The sequence below is a fragment of the Syngnathus leptorhynchus genome, chromosome 14, assembly GCF_054491065.1.
Source record: "Syngnathus leptorhynchus isolate UIUO chromosome 14, UIUO_Slep, whole genome shotgun sequence".
Classification (NCBI taxonomy): Eukaryota; Metazoa; Chordata; class Actinopteri; order Syngnathiformes; family Syngnathidae; genus Syngnathus; species Syngnathus leptorhynchus.
In genome coordinates this window covers 9,878,564-9,902,920 of record NC_141208.1, presented here as the reverse complement: position 1 = coordinate 9,902,920, position 24,357 = coordinate 9,878,564, and the positions used below count along the sequence as shown (strand labels likewise).

Below are 24,357 nucleotides of genomic sequence, written 5' to 3'. Positions count from 1 at the left end.
GCACGACCAGGGAGGAGGAGACGTGCACGCGCTTTTTTTTTTTTTTTTCCCACCTCCGTGCACCAGAGCCACATTTGGCGAGAGCGCGCATTGGTTGACACTAAATATACGCAGATATGATTGTTTCCTTATAAGGACGTAAAAAAAAGTACACACAAGACCTTTCAGAATATTTGTACAGTTTTGTTTTTAACGGCAAAAGGAAGTTTCCACTCGAATGTTTAAATTTTAGAACATGAATAAATAAAACCAGGACTAACATGCATATACAAATAAAATTCATTGTGGGAACAATTTGTGTTGCAAACAACGATTTTGATGCAAACTTTGGGGTAGCTTTTCAATTCTGTCAAAATATTCCCATCTAGTTCAACTTTCCATACCTGATAAGAACATTCAAAAGGAGGGGGGATTTTGTCTCGCTCAACAAGTGCACCAGGAAGAAACACAGTGCCATCTAGCTCACGACTTTGAGAATGAGCGTTTGAAGGCGCCGTGGAAGGGTTGACTTGGCTAAGTGATGAGTGGGATGGATGTTTCATGGTTGCTGTGGACATACGTGCGTGCTGGGACTCTTCTGGACTCAGTTTTTCCACTGAGCTCACTTTTCTTGGAGACACAGTTGCTCACAGAGAGAAAACCGACAGGATTGGATAGGGTAGGGACATCTGGTAATCATCTGTGTTCACGAGCCAGTCCTCAATAAATCAGTTCACTTTTATGGCAGCATGCATAAAGTGTGATGCATATGTTTCGGATGTCTCCATACAGGATCTCTCGCATACCAACTTTTGTTTAATAGAGAAATTAGAAGCTAGCATTGTTTTCAGTTACATAAGTATACCAGTAGACGCAGAGACAGCTTCTTCCTCCAGGCTGTCGCTCTGCTCTGATGAACTCACACCATTCTTAGAGTCTCAGAGACATTGTTGTGCAATAACATCCTGCTCTCCACACTTTATTTTGAATTGTCTGTATTATGTGTACTAAGTTGCAGCCGTGTCATCTTAGAAGAGGGATCCTCCCTCCTGTGGTCTCTTCTCAAGGTTTCTCATTTCCCCTAGTTGGAGTTTTGAGTTTTTCCTTGTTTGGCATGCTCAAACATGGCCAATAAAATTCTTGAATCTTGAAATCTGAGTCAGAGGGCGAGGAAATACCCAAGCAGAGAGGCTTGAACACAGAACCACAAATTTTTTTTAGGAACAGGGTTTCATCAAGTTAGAAAATGATGATGAAATAATGAAGTAACAACCAATCTGTGGAATATTTGCATCAAACAAGTTAGATGGGCAAAAGCCAAAATTTTTATGGTCCACTAAAAAAACAGCTGGAAGAAATTGATCACGGTGACATGGATAATATTCTAGTGAAGGTTTCATATGAGTCACTGCGCAAAAAATAGTTTACAGTTTACTCTGCTTGCAGACGTGCCTCAAGGTGCCAGTTGGAACTGCAGGAAATTGGGGTCCAATCAAGATTCTGTGCGTAAATGATAGGAAATGGCGCCAGATGAAAATCCAAAGTATAAACAACATTACTGCCTCGTCTCCTCACACGTTTATCAGTCAATATTTGAAAACAGGCAAGTCATTCGAGGATAAACATTGCAGCTTGTGCAAGCCCTGTCAAATGGAGCTACTGCCCCCTAGTGTATGCAATAATAATAATAAAAAATTCCCATGAAGGAAATCAATTCACATCAAAGTGTACCAGTGTCATCCGTTTCACAATCCATCCATCCATCCATTTTCTGAACCACTTAGTCCCCACGGGGGTTGCGGGCATACTGGAGCCTATCCCAGCGGTCATCGGGCAGTAGGCGGGGGACACCCTGAACCGGTTGCCAGCCAATCGCAGGGCACACAGAGACCAACAACCATCCGCACTCGCACTCACACCTAGGGACAATTTGGAGTGCTCAATCGGCTATCAAGCATGTTTTTGGGATGTGCCTGGAGAAAACCCACGCGGGCTCATGGAGAACATGCAAACGCCACACAGGGAGGGCCGGAGGTGGAATTGAACCCACACCTTCCTAACTGTGAGGCGGTCGTGGTAGCCGAGCCGCCCCGTTTCACAATCCATTTAATGTAAATTTCTCAAACTTAGAAAACCGCAACGAGCATGGAGAGACACTGATATTCACATTCTTTAGAGATAGTACGTAATAGAGCCAAATTTCAAAATACTGTTGAAAATATAAAGACTTTGGGGGTTTAGTATCAGCCAGAAATTATAAACATGATTTTGGCTGTAACGCGGGTGGGCTCACATCTGCAAATAATGACTATGGGCTCACCTTGGCCTTATGTAGGTACTGCTCAATGTCAGAGTTAGCTGACGGCGGAATGACTTTTGAGGTGGCGCCTCAGGTGGTTGAGACAGGTGTACGTCTTGGGACAGATCTGGCAGTGGAAAGGTCGCACCCCCGAGTGGTTGAGCATGTGCTGCTTGAGCACGCTCCCGTCAGAGAAGGCTTTGCCGCACTGGGAGCACACGTACGGCCGTTCGCCGGTGTGGACGCGCATGTGCACCGTCACCTTGTGCGCCATGGTGAAGCCTTTGCCGCACACCGTGCATTTGAAGGGCCTCTCACCGGTGTGGGTGAGCCTGTGGGTGCGCATGGCACCCATCTGGGAGAAAGCCTTGCCGCAATCGGGGCACACGTGAGGCTTCTCGCCGGTGTGGACGCGCGTGTGGCTCCTCAGGCCGCCGGCGGTGGAGAAGCACTGCGAGCAGCGGGTGCACTGGTAGGGCCGCTCGCCCGTATGCGTGCGCATGTGCTGTTTCAAGTCGTAGCGGTTTCGGAAGCCGCGGCCGCACACCGGGCAGCTCTCCGGCCTGTCGTCGTTATGTCGCAGCTCGTGATTAGACAAGCACTTTTCAGACAGGAAGCATTTGCCGCACTCCTGGCACTGGTACGGTTTCTCGTGGTCGACGCGTTGATGATACTTGAGCTCGCTGATCCCGGGGAAGGTCTCGTCGCAGTATCGACACCTGAAGCGATGGTTGGGGCTGTAGGGGAGCTGGTGTTCAGTCATCTGATGGTTCCTCAGGAGGTGGGCCATCCTGAAGGTCTTGCCGCAGTGCGAGCATTCGTATTTGGTCAGCAGCTGCATGCACTGGTGTCGGACGCATTCGTGCATGGACCTAAACTGGCAGCCGCACTTGGTGCAAATGTGGGCGGCGTTCTTGCACTTCCTTTTTCTGTGGCCGGACAGGTGAGCCTCGGTGCGGAAGGCTTTGCCGCACTGGGAGCATTTGTATGGCTTGACGGCCGTGTGGAAGCGCTGATGCTCCAGAAATTCAAAACGATACTTGAAGCTCCTTCCGCACAGCGGGCAGTTGTGGGTGACTCGCCCTCGAGGATACGCGGATTTGACGGCCAGTTTCCTCGAGGGAATCTGACGAGCGGCGCCGCATTTCCTACGCTTGTCTCCACTCAGCAATTTGGAGGCATCCATCTGGCTGCTCCCGTTGTGGCGTTGCTGATGCTTCACCAGACATTTGGAGGAGATGAAGCTCTTCCCGCATTGTTTGCATTGGTACGGCTTGTCGTGATCGACCTGCTGGTGATACTTGAGATCGCCGATGCCGGAAAAGCCTTCGCCGCAATGGCTGCACTTGAAAAGGCGGCTCGGAACGTGAGTCAGGAGGTGTTCCTTCAGGCTGCTTGACTTTTGGAAGGTCTTTCTGCAGTGCCCGCAATCATAATTTCGTCCTGGTTTGGGGCAGTGGTGTCGGAATTTCTCCAGGGACGAGGGAAAGCTGTTCCCGCATTTGATGCACAGGTATGCGGCATTTTTGCATTTGCGCAGCCTGTGTCCGGCCAGCAGGGTGGCCGTTCGGAAAGCCCTGCCGCACTCGGAGCAGTTGTAAGGCTGCAGGCCGCTGTGGACTCGCCGGTGCTCCACTAGCACCGAATGATGCTTGAAGCATTTACCGCAATCGGAACATTTGTGCGTGGATACCTGCGGTCCGTGACAAGGAGATGAGGACGTGTCAGTTCTTTTCGGAGAACCCGGAAAGTCAGTTGACGTGGAAGGGTTTGCGGACAGTTCTTCGTCAAACATGACTATCTGAGGGACGTTGTGGTCATCGTCGCAAGCGCTCGGAAGGGACGTGATGGCCACTTCCAAAGAGGGGGGCAGAGATAAGGATGGGATGAGAAGATCATCTGACTGAAAAGGAGCTGTGTGTGTGTGGGGAGGGGGGGGTGAAATGACCTCAACAAATATCTTGCGCAACATTCACTGACAATGTACAGAGACCATACCAAGAGTACTTTTCGCCAGTTTTCCATGACACTCTTTGCTTTGGAGGAGAAATTTGAGGTCTTCTCCAGTTGATACACACTGTATGTACTCCTCAAGGACAGAGGGAGCAGCACTAAGCCAAGACGCAGTCTAAAAAAAAAAAAAAAAAAGACAACTTTTATTAGTGATGAATAATGCCAATGTCATGGACCGTTCAAGGGCGCCAAGGTTCAAACACGCCTGCGCACCTGCTTGAAATCTGGGATTGGCAGCAGCTCCTCAAGTCTGGTGAAAAATTCACAAACTAGCGTCTCCAGAGCTGTGTCAAAGTCAGGGCCGTACTCCACTGGAAACACGTTCTGTTGGGGGAAAAGGAATGAAAGATTCTCACCATGTTGACATCTTGTTGACAAAGGACGAGGAATTTGATCGATGGATTGAATGATTTGGAGTGACACAGATGGTTTGATAATATTGTTGTAATATGATAGTTATTTGAAATATACTTTATATATCGTTACATGGGTCTGTGGAATAATTAGAAATGCAAATCACGATGAGTCCGACGGCGCGCATACGAGGCATTGTTTACATAAAGCACGATCGATTGATTTGTGAATTGGAGTGACACAGATGGTTTTATAAACGTGTTATTTATGTAATAGTTATTAGAATAACTCTGAATGTTACGTCAGGCCCGTTCTCAGCTCTTTGTTTGTGTTTATGTCACATTAGCATACATATCGTTTAGCCTGTTGTTGCTGGTTCATGTGTGTTCTTGGTGTTGGATTTTGACAAATAAATTTGCCCCAAAAGTGCAACTTATACTCCGGTGCGACTTATATATGTTTTTTTTTCACATTATTGTGCATTTTATGGCTGGTGCGACCGAAAATTACGGTATTTATTTGTCATTGTGAGATGTAGGTCAATATTTGCCCACTAGTCAAAAACTGTATGCAAAATGTATGGAAAGTGTAGGCAGGTGGATGTACCTTAAGGAAGTGTTCCCTGCCATCAGTATCTTCAATAAGACCTTGTACCAGCTTCATAAAATTGGCCTCCGGTGCTTCAATTACAGGATTATTTGTCTAAACAACACAACACAGAAAGGCAGTAAGTGGCGACACACTACAACAACATGACACCGGCATCACTCACCTCTTCGACACAAGATGATCGGATCCTGTTGAGGTGAGTTTCCACAGCTTTGAGATCGTCAGGATGCTCAGAACGTAACAATTCAAGAGTAGTCTGGTGGAAATGTAACACAAGTTTCACACAGGATGGATATATTCACTATATGAGTCTATGAGCCACCCAAATGTTATCATTATATGTATGTGTGTAAATAGCTTGAATTGATTTTGTATGCCTGATCTGTGCATTTATGCTGCAATTGCATAATATCATCACCACCATATTAGGAAGTGACCCAATTCCAGTCTGAGGGTATCAAATACCATACAATTGTTAAACAGTATTTAACAAACAAGCTGTTTTCAGTCCAGGCCTCATCTATCACAAAAAGTGATCATATGGAGTAGTTTTCACTTACCCTGGCCCTGAGGCCCAGTGACAAGAGTCTCCCCTCTCTTTTACTCATGAGGTCAGGAACTGCATCTGTAACCATGGTTACAAACTCCTCCAGCTTCCCATAATGTTTGATGTTCCTCTGGCGAACCACTTCCCACATCACCGCTGACATCAGCCTCAGTGGTGGGACCAGGAGGGCCAGTGATGACAGTGGAACATTGAATTCTTCAAACACAATAGGAAGCTCAAAATGTAATTACACTTGGCCACGGTGACACTTTATGTACAAGAGATCTACTTGCATAGGTCCGTTCGGCGTTTATCAGCATGGTGTCCCGTCATATTAATTACTGGCCAAAATAAAATTAGAAAGGAAGGCTCACATATCCTGTGCTTCACACAAGCCTCGTATGAACCGTGCATTAAGTGCCTCAAGCTTGTACAAAGCGTCGTTTGTCCTGTGATATATTGGCCACATGGGTAGCAAACCAGACAACCGCAGTATGCTACAATTTAACCAGAAATACACTAAATACTCAGAAGTTAATTGCACGTGTTATACACGTATTCGATTAAAAATCCCTTAAATTGGCGAACACTAATCAATATGCTAGCTCCAAGCCCACTGTCAACAAGCTAACGCACTGTTGGGCAAAACAAGTCTCGTTCCAGGGATTAGTCGAGGCCTGTAGATCCGATGATACATATTTGCTTTTGCAGCGAGAACAGGTAATAAGATGTAAATATTGTCGTGATCCGCGATCGATACATACCCATGACGCTCGATATGAAATTCTTCAGCTCCGAAGATTGGCAAGATTTCTACAAAGCCAATTTTTCATTGTGTTCCTAGTTAGCCTATAAGCTAACTATTTGTGTAGCAGCGGGGCCAACTTCTTCCTGAAACAGGCTCTGCATAGTGAAATGCGTATGCTGCATTCAAGGAAAGTGGGAAGTCCGACTTTCGACTAGAAAAAGTGCACGATATCGCCCCTCTCAACTGGGAGGTCCGAGTGGCGAAGAAAATACATAACCCAGACTTCAATGTGACGTCATTCGACAAGCTCGAACCCACAGGCCGTGAATGGCCATCAAAGTTATGAGATAGGATTGACAAAAGTCAGTTGTATGCACACTTGCTCCATTTCAACCATGTTGCTCTTATTTATTTATTATTTATTCATTGCTCTTATTTATTCATTGGATGTGCCTTCTTGTTTTTACATTTTGTATTGTTTACTTGAATGTTTTGTTTGTCCGTGGACCAATATGATATAAAAACATTGCTCAAAAAAATTAAAGGAACACTTTGAAAACAGATTTCAATCGTGAAAAAAAAAGTTGGATATCTAAACTGATATGGACAGTTTAATGTCTCAGGAACAAAAGGATGCCACATCTTTTGATGGAAATAAAAGTTTTCAGCCTACAGAGGGCTCAGTATATAGACATTTCAAAAATCAAAGTGAAAAAATGATGTGGCAGGCTCGTCCATTTTGCCTAAATTCAATTTCTGCAATTTAAAACTCTTTTCAATATCTTGTGTAGCCCCCAAATGCTTGTATGCATGCTTGACAACGTCGCGGCATGCTCCTAATGAGACGACGGATGGTGTCTTGTGGGATGTCCTCCCAGATCTGTCTAAGGGCATCCGTGAGCTCCTGCAAAGTCTAACAAGCAACCTGGCGGCGTCTGATGGACCGAAACATTATGTCCCAAAGGTGTTCTATCGGGTTTAGATCAGGTGATCGTGAGGGCCATTCAATTGTGTCAATTCCTTCATCCTCCAGATACTATCTGCTTTCACACGAGGCCGGGAATGTCGTGGATCAGGAGGAACCCAGGACCTACTGCACCAGCGTAGGGTCTGACCATGGGTGCGAGGATTTCATCCCGATACCTAATGGCAGTCAGACTGCCGTTCTCTAGCCTGTAGAGGTCTGTTCGTCCCTCCATGGAAATGCCTCCCCAGACCATCACTGACCCACCACCAAACCGATCATGCTGAATGATGTTGCAGGCAGCATAGCGCTCTCCTTGGCTTCTCCAGACCCTTTCACGTCTATCACAGGTGCTCAGGGTAAACCTGCTCTCATCTGTGAAAAGCACAGGGCGCCAGTGGCGGACTTGTCAATTCTGGAGTTCAATGGCAAATGCCAATCGAGCTCTACGGTGCTGAGTAGTGAGCATAGGGCACACTACAGGACGTCGTGCCCTGACGCCACCCTCGTGAAGTCTGTTTCTGACTGTTTGGGCAAGAACATTCACATTCGTAAATATAATATTAGTTTTCAATGTCACGCGGATGACACCCAATTATATATGCCGTTATCAATGACAGATCCGCGGGACTGTTGTAATCTTGAGGCATGCCTCGCGGAGATCAAGCAATGGATGTCTCTCAACTTCCTTTGTCTTAACCCAGATAAAACTGAGATGTTGATAATTGGTCCAGCTCGTTATCAACATTTATTTAAGGAAACCACTATAACTATAGATAACCGTACTATCACTCAGAGTGATACTGTAACTAATCTCGGGGTAATATTTGACCAAATGCTCTCCTTTTAAAAGCACATTAAGAATGTAACCAGAATTGCATTTTTTCACCTTCGTAATATTGCTAAGATTCGCCCAATCCTCTCGACCGGTGATGCGGAAATTATTATACATGTGTTTATCACGTCGCGCCTGGACTACTGTAATGCATTATCTTCTGGTCTTCCCAAGTCCAGCATCAAAAGTCTACAGTTATTACAAAATGCTGCTGCAAGGCTGCTCTCTCGGACAAGAAAATTTGATGACATTACCCCAATATTAGCCAACTTACACTGCCTCCCGGTCCATTTAAGATGTGACTTCAAGGTTCTTCTATTAACCTATAAATCATTGCATGGCTTAGCGCCTTCATATCTCGTCGACCTAGTTGTTCCTTATGTTCCGTCTCGTAACCTTCGTTTGCAAAATGACACAGACGTTTGACGTTTAGTGACACAGAGGGCCAAGAAAATGTCTGCAGGGTCTAGAGCATTTTCTATTCAGGCTCCAGAGCTCTGGAATGCCCTACCAATGGATATTAGAACTGCTACCTCAGTAGAAACATTTAAGACACGTTTAAAGACATATTTCTTTGACATGGCCTTTAATTAATCTATAGTGGCCGATGCAGCTGGAGTTTGTTTTTGCTCCCTCTCCCCGACCCCCCAGCATTTTCTATTCAGGCTCCAGAGCTCTGGAATGCCCTACCAATGGATATTAGAACTGCTACCTCAGTAGAAACATTTAAGACACGTTTAAAGACATATTTCTTTGACATGGCCTTTAATTAACCTATAGTGGCCGATGCAGCTGGAGTTTGTTTTTGCTTCCTCTCCCCGACCCCACTTCCCCCACCCCTCCCCGGCTGGGGAGGAGGTTAGGTGACACCCAAGCTGACAGCGGCTATCTAGATTCTCGTGGACCAAATTCAGGATGAGGGAACTGCATCGGATTACCTTCCTCGAAGACACTGCCAGTACGATCGAGGGCTCCTCTGACAGCTCTTCGCTTTGGCCTGGACATCCACTTTTTGATTTCCATATTATGTATTTTATGTGCCCTCTTTGCATCCATTGCAGCCTGGTGATCCTGAAAGGGGGATCCTTCTGTCTGTGGTCCCTTCTCAAGGTTTCTCATTTTTCCCCTGGTAGGGTTTTTTTGAGTTTTTCCTTGCCCTTTTGGGAGCTCGAGATCAGGGGATGCTTTGAAAATAATTGTCAATTGTTTGTCTATGTCAGGGGTGTCCAAACTTTTTGCAAGGAGGGCCAGATTTGATAAAGTGAAGGGGCCCGGGGGCCAGTAGTTTTTTCGGACATTTTTTTAACTACAATTTCATCCAAATAAACACTGTTATAAAACAAATTTCATTCTCCCACTTGTCTTTACTTTTTAAATGACAAAATAACCAAATATAAGCCACCCAGGCAGATGTGAACAACTCTAAAAACACAAATTCTGCCTTTCATTCATATCTGAAGAGTGCGATAACATTGAACAAACTGTATGAAATACCTTAAATTTACATGAGTTTAAAATTATTTTCGCCTCATGAACATTTTAAACAGGAGTTATAAGTAATACATAAAATACGATAACATTGAACAAACTGTATGAAATACCTTAAATTTACATGAGTTTAAAATTATTTTCGCCTCATGAACATTTCACACAGGGTTCACGCAGCCGGTTCGCGCGTACCCTTTTTACAACGGGTTTATTTCCGCATTTGACTTGCGCATGCTCCGCATAGCAGGACAGCTGGAGTCATGTTCTCGCTGTGAAATCACGCCGGGTCGCGCGAGATTACATTTCTGCGGCATAAATATAAAATAGCTTTGGTACGTGTGTATTAAAGCGCTGGTCAACAATGGCGGCGGGCCACATACTAAAGATTTTATCACAGAGGCTGCGGGCTTGATGAAATTTGACCACGGGCCGCAATTGGCCCGCGGGCCGGACTTTGGACATGCCTGGTCTATGTGAAGCCCTTTGAGACTGCTTGTGATTTAGGGCTATACAAATAAACTTGACTTGACTTGACACCAGTAGCCTGCTGAAGGTCATTCTGTAGGGCTCTGGCAGTGTTCAACCTGTTCCTCCTTGCACAAAGCAGCGGATATCGGTCCTGCTGATGGGATGAGAACCGTCTACGGCCTTGTGCAGCTGTCCTAGAGTAACTGCCTATCTCCTGGAATCTCCTCCATGCTCTGGAGATTGTACTGGGAGACACATCAAATCTTCTTGCAACAGCACGCATGGATGTGTCATCCTGGAGGAGTTGGACAATCTGCGCAACTTCAGGAGGGTTAAGAAATCGCCTCATGCTTTCAGTCGTGATCATGACTCTTGCTAAAGCCAACCCTTGTGGAAAAACAGTTAAAAAAGATCGAGAGGGAGGAGCTTGAAATGGCCTCCACCTGCAAAACCAGTCCTGTTTTGGGGACCATCTCGTTGTTGCCCCTCTAGTGTACCTGTTGTTAATTCCATCAACACCAATGCAGCTGAAAGTGATTAACAACCCCCTCTGCCACGTGCCTGACCAAAACCTTATCAGAAAAGTGTAATTGAATTCATGCCATACCCTGATAAAAAAACTGTTCCTTCAATTTTTTTGAGCAGTGTATATACATATATACATATATACAGTGCCTTGCGAAAGTATTCGCCCCACTTGAACCTTTCAACATTTTGCGACATTTCAGGCATCAAACATAAGGATATAAAATTTTAATTTTTTGTCAAGAATCAACAAGTGGGACACAATTGTGAAGTGGAACGAAATTTCTTGGATAATTTAAACTTTTTTAACAAATAAAAAACTGAAAAGTGGGGCGTGCAATATTATTCGAACCCTTTACTTTCAGTGCAGCAAACTCACTCCAGAAGTTCAGTGAGGATCTTTGAATGATCCAATGTTGTCCTAAATGACTGATGATGATAAATAGAATACTCCTGTGTGTAATCAAGTCTCCGCATAAATGCACCGGCTCTTTGATGGTCTCAGGGTTCTGTTCAAAGCGCAGAGAGAACCATGAAGACAAAAGAACACACCAGCCAGGTCCAAGATACTGTTGTGGAGAAGTTTAAAGCCGGATTTAGATACAAAAACATTTCCCAAGCTTTAAACATCTCAAGGAGCACTGTGCAAGCAATTATATTGAAATGGAAGGAGTATCAGACCACTGCAAATCTACCAAGACCCGGCCGTCCCTCCAAACTTTCATCTCAAACAAGGAGAAGAGACGCAGCCAAGAGGCCCATGATTACTCTGGATGAACTGCAGATAACTACAGCTGAGGTGGGAGAGTCTGTCCATAGGACAACAATCAGTTGTGCACTGCACAAATCTGGCCTTTATGGAAGAGTGGCAAAAAGAAAGCCATTTCTCAAAGATATCCTTAAAAGGTCTCATTTAAAGTTTGCCACAAGGCACCTGGAAGACACACAAACATGTGGAAGAAGGTGCTCTGGTCAGATGAATCCAAAATCAAACTTTTTGGCCACAATGCAAAACGATTTGTTTGGCGTAAAAGCAACACAGCTCATCACTCGGAACACACCATTCCCACTGTCAAACATGGTGGTAGCAGCATCATGGTTTGGGCCTGCTTTTCTTCAGCAGGGACAGGGAAGATGGCTAAAATTGATGGGAAGATGGATGGAGCCAAATACAGGACCATTCTAGAAGAAAACCTGTTGGCGTCTGCAAAAGACCTGAGAGTGGGACGGAGATTTATCTTCCAACAGGACAATGATCCAAAATATAAAGCCAAATCTACGATGGAATGGTTCACAAATAGACGTATCCAGGTGTTAGAATGGCCAAGTCAAAGTCCAGACCTGAATCCAATCGAGAATCTGTGGAAAGAGCTGAAACTGCTGTTCACAAACGCTCTTCATCCAACCTCACTGAGCTCGAGCTGTTTTGCAAGGAAGAATGAGCAAAAATTCCAGTCTCTCGATGTGCAAAACTGATAGAGACATAACCCAAGCGACTTGCAGCTGTAATTGTATAAATAATTATATATATATATATATATATATATATATATATATATATATATATATATATATATATATATATATATATATATATATATATATTCCGGTTCGATTCCACCTCTGAACCTCCCTGTGTGGAGTTTGCATGTTCTCCCCGTGTCCGCGTGGGTTTTCCGCCCGCATCCCAAAAACATGCTTGATAGGCAGATTGAGCACTCCAAATTGTCCCTAGGTGAGAGTGCGAGTGCGAATGGTTGTTCGTCTCTGTGTGCCCTGCAATTGGTTGGCAACCAGTTCAGGGTGTCCCCTGCCTACTGCCCGATGACGGCTGGGATAGGCTCCAGCACGCCCGCGACCCCCGTGGGGACTAAGCGGTTCAGAAAAAAAAAAAAAAAAAAAAAAAAAAAAAAAAAATATATATATATATATATATATATATATATATATATATATATATATATATATATATATATATATATATATATATATATATATATATAAAGTCCCCTTTATTGTCAATTTCTTCACATGCCAGGCACACAAAGAGATCAAAATTACGTTTCCCACCGTCCCACGGTGACTAGACACAGTACACAACACTCACATCAAACAGCACAAAGAGTAAAAACGAACAGACAAGAGCAACGGATAAGTAATAAGCAAATAACCCAAATAAATAAATGAATAGACAAATAAGAGCAGCAAAATGGAGCAAGCGCGCTAATAGCAGACAGCCAGATCATAGCGCAAAAGAACAGGACGTCATGTAGCAGAGGGTGGAGGGGGGAGGGAATTCAGGATCCGGACAGCTTGGAGCACGAAGCTGTCTCTGAGTCTGGTGGTGCGGGAGCGCAGGCATCGGTATCTCTTCCTAGAGGGCAGAAGTACAAACAAAGAGTGAGCGGGGTGACTCACATCACACACAATCGCAGCTGCTTTGCGGGTGAGACGGGAGGCGTAAACTTCCTTCAGGGAGGGGAGTGGAGCCCCGATGATTTTACTCGCAGTGGTCACTATGCGCTGCAGGGCCTTCATGTTGTACTCAGAGCAGCCACCACCCCACACAGCGATGCAACTGGAGGGGACGCTCTCAATGGTGCCACGGTAGAATGTGGTCATGACGGCGGGAGGAGCACTTGCTCGCCTGAGTTTCCACAGAAAATACAGGCGGCGCTGAGCCTTCTTCGCCAGCGACGCAGTGTTGGTGGTCCAGGAGAGGTCCTCACTGATGTGCACCCCCAGGAATCTGGTGCTGCTCACTCTCTCCACCACAGCACCGTCGACGGTCAGCGGCAGGTGGCGGGCATGACCCTTCCGGAAGTCAATGATAATCTCCTTGGTCTTGTTGACGTTCAGCAGAAGGTTGTTGTCCCTGCACCAAGCGACCAAAAGGTCGACCTCCGATCTGTAGTGAGTCTCGTTGCCACCGGTGATCAGACCCACCACAGTCGTGTCGTCGGCATATTTCAGCACGCGGTTGCTGCTGTAGGTCGCAGTGCAGTCATGCGTCAGCAGGGTGAAGAGCAGCGGACTGAGCACGCAGCCTTGAGTGGCCTCCATGCTCAGCGTGATGCTGCCGGAGACATTGTCGCCCACACGCACTACTTGAGGCCTCTGACAGAGGAAGTCCAGTAGCCAGTTGCAAGGGGAGGTACTGAGGCCCAGCTTGTCAAGTTTGCAAATGAGACGCTGTGGAACAATGGTATTGAATGCAGAACTGAAGTCCACAAACAGCAATCTCACATACGAGTCCCTGCTCTCCAGGTGGGTGAGGGCAGAGTGGAGGGCAGAGCAGATGGCATCCTCAGAGGACTGATTGGGTCGGAAGGCAAACTGGAAGGGGTCCACGGTGGGGGGAAGAACAGATCTGACGTGCGCCAAGACAAGCCTCTCAAAGCACTTCATGACGATGGGGGTCAGTGCCACAGGGCGGTAGTCATTGAAGCAGGAGGGAGCAGGATTTTTCGGCACAGGTATGATGGTGGCAGCCTTGAAGCAAGACGGGACGACGGCCTGCCGCAGGGAAATGTTAAAGATGTCCGTGAAGACATCCATCAGTTCCTCAGCGCAGTCCTTCAGCGCCCGTCCCGGGTTGTTGTCCGGGCGCGCCGCCTTACGGGTGTTGATAGCAGCAAGCGTCCTCCTCACGCTAACGGCAGAGAGGCACAGGGGCTGCTCGTCCGGATGGGGAGGGGTCTTCAGCGGGCAAGTGTCGTTCTGTGCGTCGAAGCGAGCAAAGAAGCGGTTCAGTTCGTTGAGCAGAGGGACGTCGCCCTCACATCCCTGCGGCGCGGGCTTGTAGTCCGTGATGGTCTGAATGCCTCGCCACAGGCCCCGAGCATCCCCGCTGTCCTCGAAGTGGGCATTAATCTTGGAAGAGAACGCCTTTTTCGCATCTTTGATGCCCCGGGACAGATTCGCCCTAGCTGATCTCACGCCCGCTTCATCCCCAGCCCTGTAGGCTTTGTCCCTGGCCCTCAGCAGCCCGAAGACAGCCCCTGTCAGCCATGGCTTCCAGTTAGCCCGAGTGAGGACGTACTTCGTGAGGGTCACATCATCAATGCACTTACATATATATATATATATATATATATATATATATATATATATATATATATATATATATACACACACATACATACATATATATATACATACACACACATATATACATATTATATTACAACAATATTATCAAACTATCTGTGTCGCTCCAAATCATTAAATCCATCGATCAAATTCCTCGTTCTTTATGTCAACGCCGCGCGTGCGCTGCAGAGATCTAGTACATAACTATATTGTAGCGTTAACAAAGTACCAGGAAAGACGTGGGTTTGGTAAACGGCTCTTTATTTAACAAAACAAGGGTTCAACAAGGTAACAACTACTGAACATCCAGCCACAGATAGAATAGGAGCGTGCGTGCTTAAAAACCATGTCCGAGCCCCATCCACCGGCCCCGGACAGCCACCCGGCCGAGCGCCGGCCCCCAACTTCCATCCACGGAGGTGAAAGAGAGCTCCCGTCGAGAAGGATCGGGCTTGCGTAAAAGCCATAATAGTTTTTCAAACCTTCTGTGTCACTCCAAATCATTAAATCCTTCAAACTCTTCGTCCTCCGTGTCACTTACAAACAAAGCCGCTAATGATGCCGGTAGTACGTGGAGCCCTTCGTCATCTTTGTCATCCCGTGATCGAATCCTTTGCCCTTTATGTAAACAACTGCCGCGCGGCACGGGTGACGTCACTTGCAGTTCAAATGACAGTAATCCATTGCTACATCGCGGTTTATCGCTGTTTCACTACATTGCAGATTTTTGAATTTTGAAAATTTGTGAAACATATCACATATAAGTCGCTCCTGAGTATAACTCACCCCCCCACCCAAACTATGACAAAAAACGCAACTTATAGTCCGAAAATTACGGTATATAAGTGTGTGTGTGTGTGTATATATATATATATATATATATATATATATATATATATATATATAATATGTGATATGTCTTGTCACCGCAATTTCGATCTCTTTGTGTGTCCTGATGTGAAGAAGTTGAAAATGAAGCAGACTGTGACTTTGAAAAGTGGTACTTCAAGTTCGACAACTGTATTACAATTGGTAAAATCAGTTTAGTCAAGGTGGCTTGGGGGGTATATCTGTGATAATTTTTTAACAATAGAAAAGGCTCGGTGGCACACTCGGTGTTAGCACGTCCGCCTTACAGCTAGGAGGGTGCCGGTTCGATTCCACCTCTGAACCTCCCTGTGTGGAGTTTACATGTTCTCCCCGTGCCCGCGTGAGTTTTCTCCGGGCACTCCGGTTTCCTCCCACATCCCAAAAACATGCTTGGTAGGCTAATTGAGGACTCCAAATTGTCCCTCGGTGTGAGTGTGGATGGTTGTTTGTCTGTGTGCCCTGCGATTGGCTGGCAACCGGTTCAGGCTGTCCCCCGCCTGTGCCCAATGACCACTGGGATTGGCTCCAGCACGCCCGCGACCCCCGTGGGGACAAAGCGGTACAGAAAATGGATGGATGGAGAAAAGGTCAACCTCCATGACAACAGGCAAAACAAATTGACATGACAGTACCTGTACTTCGCCCAAAGTCAACTGAGATTGACTCTATTACATTCGTGAGACTTACAGGGACAGCAGCACAGACAATAGATGCATGGGTATGATCATAGAGGTGGTGGTTGGATCCCGTGAGATCTCAAATGCCTCTTCAGGTGATTGAGAACCTTGTAGGTTTTAGGACACAAGCTACAAGTGTAGGGTCGGACTCCCGTATGGCTCATTGTGTGAATTTTTAACTGGCCACCGCTTGAAAAGCCTTTTCCACATTCCGTGCAGACGTAAGGCCGCTCGCCAGTGTGAATGCGCATATGACATGTTAGTTTGGCCGCCATGGTGAATCCTTTATTGCACACGTTGCATTTGTAGGGCCTTTCCCCAGTGTGGATGCGTCCGTGTATCTGCAGCTCGCCGGCTGACACGAAAGCTTTGCCGCACTCAGGGCACAAGTACGGTTTCTCTCCGGTATGGGTGCGTATGTGTACAGTAAGGTTTGCAGACATGTGGAAACGTTTCTCGCAGTACGGGCATTGATACGGCCTCTCGCCGGTGTGCACGCGTTTGTGACGGGTCAGTTCATGTTTGTTCCTGAAGGATTTGGCACAAAATGGACAAACGTGTATTTTTCGGGGATCGTGGCGTGCTTCGTGAGCTGCCAAAGATGCGGCAGAAGGAAGCATTTTGCCGCAAAAGGTGCACTGATTGGAGAGCCCCGCAGGATGAATCTTCTGATGGAATTTCAGCTCACTCATACTAGAAAACTTCTCTCCACACTGCTTGCACGTGAGGATCCGTTTGCCGGTGTGAATCATCTCATGTTTGTCCAACTGGCATGTCTTCTTGAAGCTTTTCCCACAGTGAGAACAGTCAAACCGTGGTGAATTGTGAACACACTTGTGCTTAAACCTTTCCTGTACTGACTGAAAGCTGTTGCCACATTTGAGGCAAATATAGGCAGCTTTCGCGCAGCGTGAGCGCCTGTGACAAGACAGATCTGAGCTTCTCCTAAAGGCCTTTCCGCATTGAGTACACTTGTAAGGCAACTCTCCAGTGTGGATCCTTTGATGTTCCAGGAGTTCATATCGATAAATGTAGCACTTGTTACAGTGAGGGCATTTATGTGCAACTCTTTGCCGTTGAGGGCCAACTGTGGAGCTAGACATTGCAGGTTGGGGAGTAGATGTGGAAGGAACTGATGGGGTGGATAAATGTTGGTCATCCAAAACAAGCTCAACTGTGATTTCTTCTTCCTTGCTATTGTTTAGAATTACAAACGTTTCTTCCTGAGAGCAGATCTCAGGTTCCTGTTGGACTACATATGTCCAAGTGATTTCTTCAACATTGGTGCTACTCTGTGGAAAACCCTCTTGAGCGTCATCATTCATAGTTTCACAGGCTGAGTTTCTCTCCTTCAATGAGATGGGCAGCGTCAGTGACGAGATGAGCTGCTGTTCTGAGGTAGACGTGTCTGTTTCTAAAGAGAAAATACAGTCAAATCCACATTGAATCTTTAACACACAAAAAAACTAAAAATAAAAAAAAATAAAAAAAAAGTCAGACTTACCATTGGTGTTCACCTTGGTTAATTTTCCTCTTTGGATTATGTTTCTGAGTAGTGTTGTGAAGTCTTCAGCTTCACAAGCGTACCGCTGGTATGCTTCCAGCAGGGCTGATGCGTCATCACCAATCCACGTTGAGATCTGTATAAAAATAATACCATGTAACATTAATATGCAGAGTTGGAAATATTATCAGTGCAACACCCGTGATGATCATGCCTGTTTAAAATCCGGAACAAGCAGAAGCCCATCCAATCTATTGAAGAAGTAGGACACCAACGTTTCCAGTGCTATGTCAAACTCTGGCCCGTAATTCACTGGGAACTCATTCTGTGAGATCATGATAGAGGTTAAGTTTTGTTTCACTGTTTCAGGTGTTAAAACTTTGATTAAAAAAAAAAAAAGCAGCTGCACACCTTGAGAAAGTGTTCTTTCCATTCATGGTCATCCACGAGTCTTACAAGTGTGGCTAAGTTGGTCTCAAAACCATCATTTGGTGGATGAGCCTGCCACAAAAAACATACGCGTTGAAGACCAGCGTGACATTCTGTGATGCTCATCGATGAAGGACTGACCACACACCTCCTCTGGACTGCCTGGCAGAATGCTCTCCAAGACACTTTTGATACAAGTGACGTCCTGCTCACAACTTAACATCTGGAAAGACATTTGAAATACAATGCCTTGAAAAAGTGTTCTCAGCCCTTGACCATTTTGAAGTTGTACGTATTCTGCATTGATACTTTGTATACCGATAGGCATTCTCAAATAAACATCTGCGGTCATGATCATCGTTACCTTTAGTTTCAATCCCAACATAATCAGCATCCTCTGTCTGTGAGTCAAGATATTAGGAATGGCTTCATTCACCATGGTGATGAACTCCACCACTTTCTCATAATGCTCTGTGCTTCGCAAGTGAACTACCTTCCACATGATGGCTGACATTACACGCAGAGGTGGGGCCAGAAGCCTTAGCAGGGGACCTTCTGAAGGGCCAAAGAAGCATCGTCAACAAACAGGCACAGACATAAATACTGGTACAACCTAATAAAATTAGGGATATTAAGTTGTGTAAAATTTCTAAATGGAAATTTGTCCTCTAAATTTGGAAAACACAGGCGTAGTGTATCATTATGTTTTTGTAAGTCGCTGCTCTCCAAGAAGCTGGATAGGAAAAATTCACGAAAAGGGACTTTTCCTGAGGCATGTTTAAAGCCTTCTGTGTTCTCAGAGGGAAGAGGCCACTGAAGAGTGTTCCAAAGTGACATCAGCAAGTTGCATAGTGATACAGAAAGACAGGACATTTGCATTTTAGGAGCATTCTAAAGTGGGAGAGCCAAATAGCCCCGACGAAATCGTCAGTGTGGTTTTCTGTCTATTGCAGTGATTCCCAACCCGGATGTGTACTTTGAGACATCATCAGTTCTGGGGCAGACTAAACAATTTCACTTAATTTGTCCGCCTAAAAATGTACATTGGATTCCTTGGCTCAATGTTGGCCAACACTGTTCTATTACGTTAACTTTACCCCGCTTTAATCACCTTCATGCGTTTTCATTCTAGAAGTGTCATGAAAGAGTAAGCAATGTGTACCAACAACATCAAAACAAAACGAAGCAAAAACAAGCGCCATGCTAACTTTACCCATTTGATTCCGTAGAAGGTACACAATGTGTCGGAATGTCTCTGTACTTGAACAATTTCCCTGGCAATCTCTTAGTAAAGTCAAAGTCACGTCTCTTGCCTCTCGAGTGGCAAAAACTACGGAAATAGACTTTCTTCTTTTCTTCCCCTTATGTAAATGGCAGTATGCAAATGACGATGAGGGGGCAGTATCGCCATCTATCGATATGGAGTGTGCATCGCCCTTGCAGACAAAACCATTAAAAAAACAACTACAATACAAAGAATGATAATTGTAATAAATAAGCGCTCATATCTTACCAGATATAAAAATGGCTCCTTGTAATATTTTCTTTACAATAAAATCCACATTATTTTCGGTGCTTACGTATTATCGGGAGGACCTTTGATTTTTACTTATAACACCAAGGAACTGGAAAAATCAGGCTTTCATCACCTCAACGTCAACCACAAGTACAACTTTGTGGATCCGAACACCGGGGCTCATACCCAGACAGTGGAACGCCTATGGGGATCGGCAAAGTGGCGAAACAAGAAGCACTGTGGCACTGCACGTCACCATTTGGAGTCGTATTTGGCCGAATTCATGTGGCGGAAGCATGTTGCCTGTACTGATGTCTTTGAGTCACTTTTGGAAGCAATTGCGACGTTCTGGCCTCCGGAATTACAAATGTAATGTTATCGTTTCAATAAATAATTTACTTTAATTTTTGAGTCGTTTTTTTAAAGGTCCTCCCGATAATACGTAAGCACCTTATTTTCCCTCTTCAGTGACACAGCCATCTCATTTTCCATTCCTCAAACAATATCATGATCATTGCTGAAAAAAACTACAATACAAAGAATGATAATTGTAATAGATAAGCGCTCATATATTACCAGATATAAAAATGGCTCCTTTCAATATTTTCTTTACAATAGAATCCACATTATTTTCCCTCTTCAGTGACACAGCCATCTCTATTCCTCAAACAATATCATTATCATTACTGATAATTCGCTCCCTGGCGAACAAGATGGACGAACTGCTGCTCCTCACTTCGAGGAACACTGATTTCAGCAGATCCGCCGCGCTGTGTTTCGTTGAAACGTGGCTTACCGAACGCACCCCCCACCACGCCGTGGAGTTAGCTGGGTTTCGGCTAATGCGAGCAGATCGCAGCGCGGAGCTCACCGGAAAATCAAAGGGAGGTGGACTCTGTTTCTACATTAATGAACGTTGGTGTACTGACGTCACGGTGTTGAAAGAGTCTTGCAGCCCTCTCCTAGAAACACTCTTCATAAACTGCCGACCGTTCTATTCACCACGGGAGTTCTCCTCGATCGTCATGGCGGCTGTACATTCCACCACACGCGCGTGCGAGTGAAGCCACGCAGATGCTGGGCGACCAGGTGACAGACATGGAGAAACTTCTACCAAATTCACTAATCATTGTTTTGGGTGATCTCAACAGGGCGAACCTCGCACACGAACTCCCCAGATACAGACAGCACATTACGTGTCCCACCAGAGGGGCACAGACACTGGACCACTGCTACACTGTAATTAAGGATGCATACCACTCTGTGGCTCGTGCAGCTTTAGGACTCTCGGACCACTGTCTAGTTCATCTGGTCCCGGCCTACAGGCAGAAACTTAAAACTTCTAAGCCTGTGGTGAGGACTGTGAGGAAGTGGACAGTGGAGTCGAGGCAGGACCTCCAAGCCTGCTTTGACTGCACAGATTGGGGAGTCTTTGGAGCTGCAACTTCAGACCTGCATGAACTCACTGACACTGTTACATCATACATCTGTTTTTGTGAGGATCTGTGTGTGCAGACTAAGACCTTCTGCACGTACAACAACGACAAACCTTGGTTTACACCGAACCTCAGGAGGCTGCGCAAAGGCAAGGAGGAGGCCTACAGGAGCGGCGACCGGGACCTGGTCAAGCAGACCAGAAACACACTGAACCGAGAGGTCAGGAGAGCCAGGAGGTGTTACGGGGAGAGCCTGGAGAGACACCTCTCTGCCAATCCTGATCCCTCAACAGTGTGGAAAGGTCTGCAGAGCATCACGGGCTTCAAGAAACGAACACGTCCTGTGGCGAGCCCAAGGCTTGCTAACCAGCTGAACAGGTTCTACTGCAGGTTTGATCGGGCCTCCCACACAACAGGACCTCATGCAGCACAATCAACATACTCCCCTCCCCTCACAACCGCTCTGTCCACACCTCCATCACCGCTGTCACCTAATCTCTCTCTTGCAGAGGCCGTGCCCGCACTCCAGATCCGTGAGGAGGAAGTGCGCCAGGTGTTCCGGAGACAAAAGATCAGGAAGGCACCGGGCCCAGATGGCGTGTCACCCTCCTGCTTGAAAGTCTGTGCTGAGCAGCTGGTGCCCACCTTTGCACGGATCTTCAACCGCTCCATGGAGCTGTGTGAGGTGCCCTCGTGCTTCAAAAGCTCCACCATCGTTCTAGTGGCCAAGAAGCCCACCATCACAGGATTGAATGACTACAGACCTGTCGCTCTGACATCTGTGGTCATGAAATCTTTCGAGAGGTTGGTGCTGAACCACCTGAAGCATGTCACGGGTCCCCTGCTTGACCCCCTCCAGTTTGCCTACCGGGCAAACAGGTCGGTGGTTGATGCGGTCAACATGGGACTGCACCACATCCTGCACCACCTGGACACCCCAGGAACGTATGCCAGGATCCTGTTTGTGGATTTCAGCTCGGCGTTCAACACCATCGCTCCTGACATCCTCCAACAGAAGCTCATCCAGCTCGCGGTACCTGCCTCCACCTGTCATTGGATCACCAGCTTTGTGACCAACAGGAGACAGCGTGTGAGGCTGGGGAGTATCACATCTGGCACCAGGACCACCAGTACTGCCGCCCCTCAGGGGTGCGTCCTCTCCCCACTGCTCTTCTCTCTCTACACCAACGATTTCTCCTCAGGTGACTCTCCTGTGAAGCTCCTGAAGTATGCAGACGACACGACTCTCATCGGACTGATCCGGGACGGTGATGAGACTGCGTACAGACAGGAGGTGGAGCGGCTGGTCCACTGGTGCAGCCAAAATCACCTGGAGCTGAACCCGCTCAAGACCGTGGAGATGACAGTGGATTTCAGGCGAGATCCTTCACCACTTTCACCCCTCACTATCCGCAGTAATACCTTACTCTCCTCAGACACCTTCAAGTTCCTGGGTACCACAATCTCACGGGACCTGAAATGGACCGGCCACATAGACTCTGTCCGGAAGAAGGCCCAGCAGAGGCTGTACTTCCTGAGACTGCTCAGGAAGTTCAACTTGCCGCGGGAGCTGCTGAAGACCTTCTACACTGCCATCATCCAGTCTGTCCTCTGCACCTTCATCACTGTCTGGTTTGGATCAGCCTCCAAACAAGACAAGCACAGACTGCAACAGACAATCAGGACTGCAGAAAAGATAATTGGAATCAACCTCCCATCTATCCAAGACTTGTACCTGTCCAGGACCAGGAAACGCGCAAGCAACATCTCTACAGACCCTTCTCACCCAGGTTACAGTCTGTTTGAACTACTCCCCTCCGGACGGCGATACAGAGCTCTGTACGCCAAAACCAGCAGACACCGAGACAGATTCTTCCCCCAGGCTGTTGCTCTGATGAACCCACACCATTCTTAGAGTCTCAGAGTCATTGCTGTGCTATAACATCCTGCTCTCCACACTGTTAGGGTTTATGAACTATCTTGATCGTATGATTATGTTGGGATGTAGACTAGAATGATGAACTTTGTTTTAACCTTCTACCTTTCTTTGACTCTGAAAAGTTTAACTATTCAGTTGTTGCCACTCTCCAAATGGTGTGTTGTTTAGATAGTCATCTGGAAGGCTCCACTAGGTTTTATTTCCACGACCTCGTAAAACAATAAACTGGGACCCTCTGAAGTGGTCAACCATTGTCTGTGGTGACCACCACAGATGTAAATTGTCACCCCCACCTTTGTCACTCTCACCCCCACCCTTCTTCTCTCAATAAATACTGTCTTGCATGAATGCAACGGCAGACTTTGTTCGGACATTGCTGTATCTACAGTAACGAACAAATTCTCCACTTGCAAGTGTTCAAAGGGCATACTGTCTCTCGTGTGGTTCTTGCAAAATATGTTAGAGTCAGAACATCCCTAACACACACCTTTTTGGATTGTCTACACTGTACTATGTGTCTTCTCTGCATCCATTGCAGCCTGGTCATCCTGGAAGCAGGACCTTCCCATCTGTTGATGGCTGAGAATATTGTCATTTGTCATTTTCACATGTCCTGAGTGTTGTTAGTCACCTAAATGTTGAACCGAGACTGTGATGTAACGAAGTCAAATTCCTTGTTTGGCACGCTCAAACATGGCGAATAAATTCTTCTTGAATTTTGAATCTTGAATCTTGAAAAAAACTCCAGTACAAATAAAACTTCCCCGTAGTGTTCTTACTTAAATATTTATTTATGCTAACTTAAATTTTCTATAATAAACCTCTCCATCAACAATTTAACGATGAATGCGTCATTTGCATACTTAGCCTCTCTGAACGTCTCAAACTAAATCTGTAGTAAATCTCCTGGTGGGGGCAGTCGAGTCTCTCTTAATCGGTGCCGTACGGCGCAGACACAATTTTAACCAAACGGAGACCACTAAACAGCCTGAGCATATCATAGATTATCATATTATCTCACAATATAATTGCCATTTTAAAGTATATTTTATTTAGTGTGTTTGT

General features: G+C 46.0%; 2 protein-coding genes across 6 annotated transcripts; both read right to left on the bottom strand.

Moving 5' to 3' along the window:
• Positions 1-142: 142 nt before the first annotated feature.
• LOC147046575 (uncharacterized) lies at positions 143-6,702 on the bottom strand. Of its 3 annotated transcripts, none has more exons than XM_085929793.1 (8): positions 6,566-6,702; positions 5,815-6,017; positions 5,418-5,510; positions 5,252-5,347; positions 4,505-4,615; positions 4,277-4,406; positions 2,300-4,192; positions 143-1,479 (listed from the first exon to the last, which is right to left on the bottom strand). In XM_085929793.1, the coding sequence occupies exons 1-7, from the start codon at positions 6,567-6,569 to the stop codon at positions 2,334-2,336; spliced, it is 2,496 nt and encodes an 831-aa protein (XP_085785919.1). In that variant the 5' UTR covers positions 6,570-6,702; the 3' UTR covers positions 143-1,479; positions 2,300-2,333. The 3 variants fall into 3 exon arrangements, with proteins under 3 accessions (XP_085785919.1, XP_085785920.1, XP_085785918.1); XM_085929794.1 differs by having other exon boundaries at positions 143-1,170; XM_085929792.1 differs by having other exon boundaries at positions 143-4,192.
• An 8,475-nt stretch (positions 6,703-15,177) lies between these two features.
• Positions 15,178-19,816, bottom strand: LOC147046574 (uncharacterized). Of its 3 annotated transcripts, XM_085930566.1 has the most exons (7): positions 19,615-19,816; positions 18,766-18,956; positions 18,550-18,624; positions 18,384-18,473; positions 18,187-18,297; positions 17,973-18,108; positions 15,178-17,882 (listed from the first exon to the last, which is right to left on the bottom strand). In XM_085930566.1, exons 1-7 carry the CDS (start codon positions 19,616-19,618, stop codon positions 16,516-16,518), a joined length of 1,974 nt encoding a protein of 657 aa, XP_085786692.1. In that variant the 5' UTR covers positions 19,619-19,816; the 3' UTR covers positions 15,178-16,515. The 3 variants fall into 3 exon arrangements, with proteins under 3 accessions (XP_085786692.1, XP_085786691.1, XP_085786693.1); XM_085930565.1 differs by having other exon boundaries at positions 18,550-18,956; XM_085930567.1 differs by lacking the exon at positions 18,766-18,956 and having other exon boundaries at positions 19,615-19,815.
• Positions 19,817-24,357: the final 4,541 nt, after the last annotated feature.